The sequence below is a fragment of the Grus americana genome, chromosome 1 (assembly GCF_028858705.1).
Source record: "Grus americana isolate bGruAme1 chromosome 1, bGruAme1.mat, whole genome shotgun sequence".
Classification (NCBI taxonomy): domain Eukaryota; kingdom Metazoa; phylum Chordata; class Aves; order Gruiformes; family Gruidae; genus Grus; species Grus americana.
In genome coordinates this window covers 83790039-83800869 of record NC_072852.1, presented here as the reverse complement: position 1 = coordinate 83800869, position 10831 = coordinate 83790039, and the positions used below count along the sequence as shown (strand labels likewise).

General features: G+C 45.8%; 1 protein-coding gene across 3 annotated transcripts in view; it reads right to left on the bottom strand.

Moving 5' to 3' along the window:
• The window catches only part of CCND2 (cyclin D2), a 39073-nt gene that overhangs the window by 3955 nt on the left and 24287 nt on the right, over positions 1–10831 (bottom strand). For all 3 annotated transcript variants that reach the window (XR_008574163.1, XM_054803792.1, XM_054803804.1), the window contains one exon: positions 1–172. This exon is cut by the window's left edge. Coding sequence is in view for 2 of the 3 variants with exons in the window: in XM_054803792.1 (XP_054659767.1) it covers positions 17–172 (156 nt within the window). In the remaining variant the exon portion in view is untranslated. The remainder of the gene's footprint in view (positions 173–10831) is intronic.

Genomic DNA, 10831 nt, shown 5'->3' with positions numbered 1-10831 from the left:
TTCTGTGCCGATGTCCTCACAGGTTGATATCTCTCACATCTGTGGGAGTGCTGGCCTGGTCCAGTTCGTCCACCGTCTTAGAAGGATTGCTTTGCTGTTGCTGCTGCCGGACTTGCCTAAGGCTGTTTACTAGCACCGCCTCGATCTGTTCTTGACAAGCTTTAAGGCAGTCCTAAAGGATAGAAAGCAAATTGAGCTGTTAGTGGAGGTAGGTTTGGGGTTTTTTTTCCTTACTGAGCTAGCAGAAGTTGGAAGAGCATCATTCTGGTATTCCTGAGGTGTGTCTGCTGTGACAGAAAGCGAGCTTGAATTCTCACAGGTCATCACTGCGTACAAACTCCCTGGGTTAAACAATGCCAATGACGTATTTATTAAACTCTCCAAATCTTAGTATTCTACCTGTTCTTGCTCATTTGTGTGGTCTTCTTGAGCAGGAACCCAAAGTGTTGCAAAAAAATGAAGCATGGGGTACATGAATTTTTGCATTCTCCTATGCAGAGTAAAGTGACTTGGGTGGGCCTTCACTACAAATAAACTGCATTTTTCTCCTCAAATAACAAACGCGTGCTATACCAAAATCACGCAGACAGAAGCATTTCAGTTTTACCGTCAAGCAAATTGATGGTAAATTGAAGTGAAGGAGAAGTTTTGAGGTCCCTGAAAATCGCAGTGCTCTTGTCACTGAGTTTTTATCAGTCATGCATTTGGGTCTCCAAGGGAAAGGCAAAAGAAGGGTCTGTCTATCTGTGAAAATTCATGCAAGGGGAATGAATGATGCAGCCCCAAACATGCAGCCATGTTATCATTCTCTGAGCGCATTCCAGAGAAGAAAAGTGATTTCAGCAGCTGAGGAGGAGGACGAGGAGGAGGAGGTGTACCTTCGCTCTGAGAGCAGGACTATTTTAACAGCTCCAGGAATAGTTGCTGGCAATAATTCACAGAAGACATTAAAGCAAAGACAGCTAAGAGAAAAAGATGCAAATCCAAAATGCACAGCCAAGCCTCAGAGACCACTACATTACAAATTATACTACACACCACTTGGAGAAAGAGCAGGATACAGTACAGCAACACAAATTTGGGAGCCCTGTACACATACATTAGGAGTCCCACAAAAATAATGAAGTACAAATAAACAAATGTGAGGGATTTGCCGCACTGAAGCCAGACACAGTGATGAAGAGGACCACTAAAGTATTACAGGATGATCCACATTCTTGATAATACACTGGAAGACCAAATAATATGGTTATTTAAAAATAAAGACATGTGAGAAAACATTAACAAACACTTGGTTATAGCAGAAACTGAAGAATAAAACCCGAGCTGTGATTGTATAAACACAACACAATTATGTGCAGCGTGCTGGGACTGTGAGAGTATCAATACGACACTGTGTAGCTGGGCGGGTGGTACTACGATGAATTTTTTTTCTAAAAGCAGCCCTACGGAGTGATCTTACAACACCGAAAAAGGTGCTGATACTGTAAACTCACTGAAGCCACGGTCTGTGTAAGAGCTGGGTCTTCTGCCAAAGACTTCAGGCAGCAGAGAAACACAGGTTTTGGAAGCAGGGAGCTTTACAGCAGAGTATCTTAAACAGAGCCCTGGCAGCATCTGGCCGGGGCGGTGAGACCCGGCATCACCATTCCCACTTCCAGGCGGGGGAGCTGAAGAACAGAGCTGGACGCTGACCTCCACGGGGTCCCACGCGCGCTTGCGTCCGTCTGCCTGGGAACAGAGCATGGGATGCGACTGCCACGCCGGGGAGCTGGGCTCTGACCAACAACGCCCACTTTCTACACTCAATACCAGGTTATTCAGGAGAGTTTGAAATATTCATGTATGGAGGTTTAAATTGTCATACTAGCCAGACTGGGAAAACACGTCAAATGCCGAGTATCTGTTCCGCTGACGACATTTACGTTCGTGATGCGCGCAGTTAGCTCCGGTGGGTCACAAACACCCATTTCTCTTGGCTACCAGCCAGCAGCTGCTAGCTGCGAAATCGTGTCCTCTCCTTGCCGTGAAACAGTCCTGCTTAACATAATGAAGCGCCACAACCTTTCTCTGAAGGCGCACCTGCCAAAGAGAGGCCAGGAGCGATGGCTTGTCAAACTGACCCAGGAAAAGTGGGTTGGATGAGATGCTGACCGTATCAGAGACAAAAATATTCACAGTGATGTGGATCGCACCAGCTAAAGCCAGAGAGAGGTGTCATCGAGACCTCCTGAGTATCTGGGCTACCTGTCTGCAATCTGACTCAGAAGTTTGTTCCCTCAGTGCCGTTAGTAACGCCACAGTGAACAGAGTACGAGGCACGGTGACATGAAAAACCTCTGCTGCAACATTGTGTGCGTGCGGTGGGCAGACCGAGCCTTCCCCGTGTTCGCCTTTTGTCCCGAGAGACGGGGACTGTGGGATTGCCCTTAAAAAGGAGCTGTGGTCACGTTAACCGGCTTGCAGTACCGTGCCTACCTCAGTGAAGCTCCACTATAAGCAACGTTTCTCACTGCTAGCAACTTTTTCTTTTTCAAGTCTCAGCCACTGGAGCTAAACTTTCCCACGCTTTACCCTCTGCCTCAGGCTGGCTTTTTTATGGAAGGGGAGAACCCACAACAAAAAAAAGGGCTGCTGTGTCCAAGGAAAGGGTTAAGGAAAACAGGTAATTTTACCGACATTAACCAACTCTTAAAGTTTTCAATCATGGTTTGAGAAGATTAAGTATAATTAGGATTCGGCATGGCACATAGAGGGGAGGGGTCAGAGATCTTTTGATATCCTCAAGAAATGCAGCCCAAGGTTAGCCAAGATACACAGCTCAGAAAAGTGCATACTGCCCACGCTCAGGAACGCTTACGGAAGGCTTGGTGCTCAGCTCCCACAGCACCAGACCTGCGAGACAGATCCTCACAAGCAGACCTGTCTCCTCAGCCTATGCGAAGACCGAAGCCAAGCTGCAGCGCTGCTGCAAAAGTCTATGAACACTCGGAGGTGTTGCTAAGTCTGGCGGACTTTGTTCAGAGCCCTTATGATCGAGGAGGTCTGTGCTTTGGGGGAAGGCAACTGCCATCCCTGTTTGCATCTAAGCCCGGCGGAGCACAGGAGAGTCCCTGCAGGGATGCACAGGAGATCCCTGCCAGCCCAGGCATCCATGTTTCCCTCCTCTGGAAACCAGGTTATAGGAAAAATGGTACGTCTGTGCCATTACCACTGGCGTGGAGCCAGAACACAAATGAAACACGATGCTAAAGCTGGGAAGCTGGGACACGGAGGGTTTAAGATGGCCTGGGGAGCACTGAACATTGAATTCAGGTGACGGGGTGTAGGTTCCTCATCTCACGGAGCACAGCAGGCACCAGCGTGGCCCACAGTACAGCAAGGGAGTGCTGCAACCTGCTCTTGGTCGCGCCAGTCCTTGCCCATACGCTGGAACAACTCCTGCATCAGACGCATTGCAGAGATCACCCCGAGCTCTTTGTAGCCACCTCCAGGGCATGCCCCGATTTCTGTCACTCCTGGAATTCATCCCGACACTCTGTGAGCAGGAGCGATGCTCTTGGAAGATCAGAGGTATCTCAAGGGCACCACCACTGCATTGCCACAGCCAGTGCGTAGTCACAACCATTTGCAAGCAGTGAATGTCCGTGGGGCTCAGAACCATGCCTAAACCGAGGCTTCCCAGAGCTGCCCAGCAGGCAGAGCACGGGGCAGCAGCCCGTCCCTGCTTACGCTCCCGTCGGCTGGGGACTGCCGTCTGCTGGCCTCCTGCTCCTGGAGATCAGATCTGGGACAGACAAGCAAGGTTATAGCATCCCTCACCTCTTATGGTCCTTCCTTGCCTTTTAGCAAAAAGCAAGGAGAAGGGCTTCTCTGTCTGTCGCCACTTTCCTGCTGCTGCTGGCAAAGCTGATTTTTTTTTAAGGGAAGAATATGTACTTTTGTTTAACCAGGTAAACGTTTTTATAGCTGGGGCTTGCTCTTGTATTACTGGGGGCTTAGTGATTTCCTAACACCGGAACTGCTTGTTTAACCATGGGGGCTAGACAAATTCCTCAGCCTTTCTTCCAAAGTACCTGGCTGCCAAAAGCTACCAGAAACTTCAGATAAAAGAAAAATCCCCCATTATTAGCTTGGGTGGGTTTTAGGGCCATTGTCAGCATTCACCTGTTTGTGAGAGGACAATGGCAAAAAGTCACTTCAAGGGTCAAGGCATTGTCAAATGGAAGAAAGAGCAAGGGCACCAGTTTGGAGACTCCTGTAACCGCCTACACTTGTAATGCACTTTTTTTTTTGGTGTAAGAATCTCTTCTTTTAAAGCACAGTGGTGCACAATTTCAAAATAGTATGTCCTTCCGAAAATAAGCCAGATTTTTTACAAGCAGCTTCAGACTGGAGAGCTTAATGAGGCAATTTCCTTGCAGTTGGGCTTGGGGAAGGAAGGGTGGTGACACACGGAACATAAGGCCTGAGCGTTTGGAGCCAGCTTTGTCTGTTTCTAAACACCCTTATATATGATCATTTACACTGTTATTATAAAAAAAATCTGATGGTCAATATAACGTTTCATTTAATTTATGAAGGGGCTAAAATCTCTAGGTACTCCTATACAGAAATCACTCATTTCTGATGTCTTCATTTTGTACATAAAACCCATAAAGGGGCCCAGATTGGAACTGTCACAGTTTGCGAGGATTTTGTTTCATACAGGGATCCACAAGCCACTGATGTATTTATTCTGTGATGTGTTAGCTCTGGTCTACACTTATGTTTTGAACTTAAAATAACATACCACTGAATTCCTTAAAACAAAGAAAACTATAGAAAACTGACCAGCATGTTGCATTCCACATGAAATAGCTTCCAAAACAGAAGTTGCTATTTGCATACTGATTTTATTTTTTAATTAAGCTGAGTAATACATTCTGTTTAACTACTCTTTTCTACGAAGCATCCATCCAGGAGCTGAAATTGCCTTGCCAGCGCAACCCAAAACTGGTGAAACCCTTATTTTGCAGGCTGGCAAGTTCTACAATCAAAATCTATTAAAACAAAAACCAACCCAAATGCCAGATTCATGAGTGAACCTCAGTCACGCAGCAAAACGAGCTGGAACGCACCAGCAGATGCAGCCCAAACTCTCCAGTACCGATAACGGAGATACAACAAACTCATCCAGCTGAGGCTGCAGCCATGCAATCATTAATCCTGGCTCCGTGCACTACCGGATCAGCCAACCACCCCGGTTTGCTGAGCACCATGCACGGGCCCGCGCCGCTGCTTCTGCCGAGGTGTTCTGCTCACTCACGCGATGGGATTTTTTACTCACCGTGGTACCCGCGGGACAACAGATGATACCTGGCACAGCACGGTGTCAGAGTGCTGTGGACAGATTTGAGCAACATGTTTTACGCCAGATGAGATGGCAATTTAACCCATCAATGGCTTTTTTAATAAACTGGAATCGGCAGAAGAAGTTTACACCTGGCCAACACGACACATGAGCAAAGTGCTTGTACTCTTATAGGAAAAATCCTAAACCCACATCTGCTGTGCACTTGAACCACTGTCTCAGTCTGCAACTAGCTTTAAGACATATGAAGTGCACCAGCTGGATAGTAATCTCAGGTGAAAGGAAAAAATAAAAAGTATTTATTATGAGTATCTTATCAGCCCAACTGTCATGGTGTGAATCAGCAAGTGACTTCTTTTATAGATGCAGGGGCTGCCACTCTGTTTTCTTCACTGGAACTTGCTGTCAATCCAAAGTTAAGTGACACAATACAAAAAATACAAAAAACCTATCAGGACAAACAGCCTGGCCTTCCCACGATGCAGCGGTTTTAACCCCTCCAAGTTTCATGTGATTTGCTGCATGTGTACATATTTTACTGGTGGACTTTCATTTTTCAAGCTCTAGATAGCACTGACAATAGAAAATTAAAGCTTTAAAAAACATCTCAAAAGAGAAAAAATATGAACTACACTATTTTCAGCAAATCGTCCTTGACAGAAAACTATAATGCACCGAAGTGATAGCCCTCAATTTTGCAACACAGGGACTGGCCCATTCCTTCAGAATATTGTAGGGTTGCCTTTGTTGTTTATATAAAAAAGTTTTTTAAGTGTGTGTCACATGGATCAACTTCCCCATTCTTCTATATGGTCTAGTAGTTTTAACGATTAAAATAGTTCAGGTACTTTCCATTCCATAGTTTTATTTTTACTTCAGCATGTACAGAACTAAAAAGGCAATTTACTTCTGGGTTTCTTTTTTTTTTTCTCTGAAACTTTTTCATCCCTGGGTGATTTTACTAGCACACTTGAAATGCATTTGAAGGAAAAGCAATGCTTTTCTGTGTCCAATGAGGAGTACCCTCATGGCTGTGATGGAAATGCTGGCAGTGAAAATGACTGGAAGGAGGAATCAGCAGCCCTATGGCAGGATCTACTTATCCAAGTTAATACTAATTGAGGATTTCAGTTTCCATGCATGACAATCTTGAAAGAAAGCACAAGCGCTAGGAAAGATCATGCAGAATATTATACACAACACATTTTTTAGAACTTTTCAACACCTGTATGATCTAGATACCCTATACTGCCCCCCTCAGCCTCCAGTTTTGAACTGACATTGATCATGCTATTATGAAAATGCCACTGGCAAGCTATTAGGGAAGGCATCCCACTCAACTCAACCAAGAGGCTCTCGCTTTGCACTGGTAATTACTGGGATTTTCAGTCCTGACTGCTCTGAGCTCCGGGACTACCTCATCACGACCCATGCAGCCTGTCTCTTTAGCTTTACTGAGTTAAACAGCTGCAAGACGTCCTCTCCATCTTGCAAGATCATGACCGGACTGAGAAATTTAAAAAAAAAAAAAAAAAGGAAAAAAAAAGGGAGAGTATTGAAAAGACATTTCATAGGTATTCTTGTAACATAGCTCGGGCTTCTGCCACCTAGCCATTTGCAAGTCTTCCTTGGCACCCCAGCCAAATGGAAGCTGACTGATTGTACCTTTTGGATGACAACGGTCTCTGCATCAGATGCCGCAGCAACTAAGTCACAGTACACTGCCTTCTCCACAAAGAAAAAGATCACGTCTCTCAAATGCCAATAGTGGAGTGCTATCACAACAAAGGTAAACTATCTCAGCCATGCATCTTTTCTCTCCTTCCCCATTTTGAATCAATCCAGAGCTTCTGTGAGCGTAAGGGCACTGCAGCTGTGCATTTATTGCACCTACTCCCGCGACGACTAAACCACCACATTCATTTCACAGCCAGGCAGGGATGAGAAACGACAGCGCACCCTTGGATCCGTACCGGCCACATAACAAACAGCCAGGTCTGCCAGACCATGCACTCCTTGTGCCAGCAACCACCGCAGCTTTGCCGCTCACCGACTCCGGCAGGCAGGGATGCATGCTGCGCAGAAGTGATGAACTTCACTCCGGTCTCTTCCACAGTGCCTCAGGACACGGAGCTTTTTGTACGGTGATTTTTAGATTCCCCATTGGCTTCTCAGTTTTGGTCTTGCCTGGGAGAAGAAAGAAGCAAGCTTACCCCAGCAAGCCTCCTAATGGGTACACGGAAACTGGCCTGAACCTTGCCTTTGCCCATTCAAGATGGCACTCATTTGGGAATACCGGTGTCCAGAGATAATGCGTTACGGCAGCACTGAAGGAAGAAACCAAAGTCTGCAAAACTACTGTTTAACAAAGTTCCAAATTAATTCATTTTAATTCTATTAAATTTAAATATCACTTAAACCCTTGACAAGATCTTAGCTTTATGGTGAGGCGTTGTGCATCAGCAACCACAGAGTAAGGCCAGCGCTGGCAGAACAGCTTTGATCAGACCAGTCAGAAACCACTGAAGAGAAGCGACACCGTACCCAAGTCCCACCTGGGACGTACGGATATCCAGCTGCCAAGAGCCCAGCTTGGTGAGCCCAGGGAAGTCAGCAGGGATCGGCACGCCTGCCATCGCTACCACAGCCCAAGCTGCACCGAGCTGAGGCCAATGGCAAGGCAGAGCTGTGAAGACAGTCATGAAGAGTCAAGGCAGAGTCATGAAATCTTTTGCAGTGACAAGGCTGAGGACAATCATGCCAAGTGATTGAGTGAGTCATTTCTCAAGGGCTTTCAAAAGCCAAACTGCAACCCTTCTCTCCTTTACAACCAGCAGCAGAAGAGTAAAAATAAGACTGTTGTTATATATAACACATGCATAGAAATGATGCAAAATACCGAGCTATAACTCTACTGGATACTTCTTGATGCTCCTGCATGTCCTGACCAGAGTTAGGAGCCTGGATCCAAACCCTGCGTGCTTTGCTGCGTGCTCAAAGTCCCAAAGCTGGGAACGCTGCAAAAGCCTTTCTGGCGTTCCTGTGTTACAGGGTGGTTGGTTTTCCACATATACATTAATTACTTCACAAATAGCTGTTAACGCCCCTGATGACTGCCATAAAGATCTCTTCCTCTTTCTTAAAACTGATTGCAAAAGGGAAACATGAAAAGGACTGTTTTTAGGTGCGGGACCTGGTATGATAAATGGAAAGGATGCTGGAGATATTTGAAGTGACAAAACTTTTCACCGGTCATGTATGCATTGCTTGGACAATCGCAGAAAGCAGCAATCAGACACGCATTAAAGAGATGCAATTTACATAAATTCCAGTGCGAAACGTGTGATCTGTACTCCGAAGTACAAAAGACATCTGGATTCCTCCGCTGGTTCACATTCAGGCCCCAATTCAAACCTCTCTGAAGCACATGCTTCATCGTTGACATAAACAGGGATTCCTTCCCAAAGCGGGGCCTTCGTGCGCTGAGCACTGCCCTTTAGCTCACCGACGTTCTCCAAAATGAGAGCCTGAAAAGCTGCTGTGGGAATATCATGCCCATTTACCACATTTACTGTATCTCAGTGATGTCACATCTAATGGACGCAGTTTAAAACCAGAAATATTTTTCCTCCTAAATGTGTCTATTTTTGCTACTGTAACAAATAGCATCAATTACAGATAAAGGTCTATGTCTCTGTTTTTCCATCTGCAAGTACAGAAAATAGTAATTTGCTGTTCCAGAGGGTATTTCGTGCGGACAAACGAGGACATCTCACTTTAAAAATAAAAAAATGAAATCACATCTATGCCAGAATTTCTCCACTTACTATTGCTACATTATTGTAATAATGCAATATATAAGATGACTAACATCAGGCATCTGAAAGATGTCACATTTTTCTCCGCAATTTTTTGGTCTTTTCAGCACTTTCAACGGTGTACTTTCTAGATTCAGTTCCACTGTTTGCTTCAACAGTCCGTTTGCTGGTTTCCTGTTGCTCGTGTGGGTATTTCTCATAGCAACAGGAGAGAACAATGTTTTCAGAACTGGAAAAAGTGAGAGTAAAGCCAAAACACTGGCAGGGTGATCCAGGGGCAGACGCCATGCTCAAAATTATACTCCCTGCTTTGATGTGACTTGGGATTTCACACTGACCATCTCTAACAAGTATGCTTTGCAACTGTGAAAACCTGTGCATCCACCTTGCCGTAACAAACGCTGCGAGCGTTTATCAAAAAAGGTGATTTTATAAAAGCTGCGACAACCTGCCCGTGTTACACAAAGCTGTACGAGCTGAGCAAGGATTCCCCGCCGGAGGTCGGGGGCAAGGCTCCGACCAGACTACCCATCGCCGGCCCGTGAGTTCCTGCGGCGGCGATGCCGGGGCTGCGGAGCCGGTTCCTCAGGGGCCCTGGCTTCCTCGGCGCGCCGGCCGAGGCTGTATTTATGAATGGATCTGACGGAACTCCGCCATGAGCCCGCGGTGTAACTGCATCACCCCATTGTTGCTACACACGCACAGCACTCACTGGGGAACAAAAAGCTGAATGAAGTGGAGCAGCTGCCAACTCAGGCAAAGACAACTTAGGAAACTATCTCATTCTTCCTTTCTTTTGGAGGCTATTTTGTCTGTTGTTTCCTTGCATACAAAATGCGGTCTGCAACAAATAAGGCAGGATAAGATACAGCGAGTCCTGTTACTTGGTTCCAAAACCACAGGCCCTAAACACTACAAAAGAGGGGATAAATGGTGTATGTGCTGTAGGGACAATGTTCAAATGCTATCCATTCAAGATAGATTTCCATGATTTTATACTGTGGCTCAGCAGAAACGGAATTCTTGAACGTGGTGGTTCTGAATGTCGTTTCTGTGCAGAAATTTGCAGGGATCTTTAGGAAGGAACTTTTCAGACCTTGGGAAACAAAAATAAATCCCAGCACTGACATGCGTAGCACATTTAAGTGGAGATACATTACATGCCATTTATTACGGACCCAGTCTTCAAAACAGCCTGACTCCACATTTTCAAGGGCTCACAGCCAGCTGTTTCGATAAGACCTTAAGAAAAGCTTGGTTCCCTTTTTCTTTCTACCCCAAGCACTTAAATATGCTTTAGATTTTTCAAAACCACTCAGTACACACCAGTTCCCATCTGGGAACAGACTTTTAGAAGAGACTTGCGCCCGTCTACAAACCTACATGTTGGCTCTGCCTGAAAACCTTTCCCTTGCTGCTGATGCTGGGGAGGACAACTCCTTTTGTCATCCGGATGCAACTTTGAGAGCTGGGCTCTAAGAAGAAGATGCTCCTTATGTGCAACATATAACCCTCATTACCACACACAGTGAACCTGGCCAGCTCTTCTGGCAGCTATGGTGCTGGAGAGTTTATTACACAAACAGCTACTAAGCAGCTTAATTTGGGATCTAACCTTGCTAGCTTTTGTCACTGATGTAAGGCTGAACGCAGTCCTAAT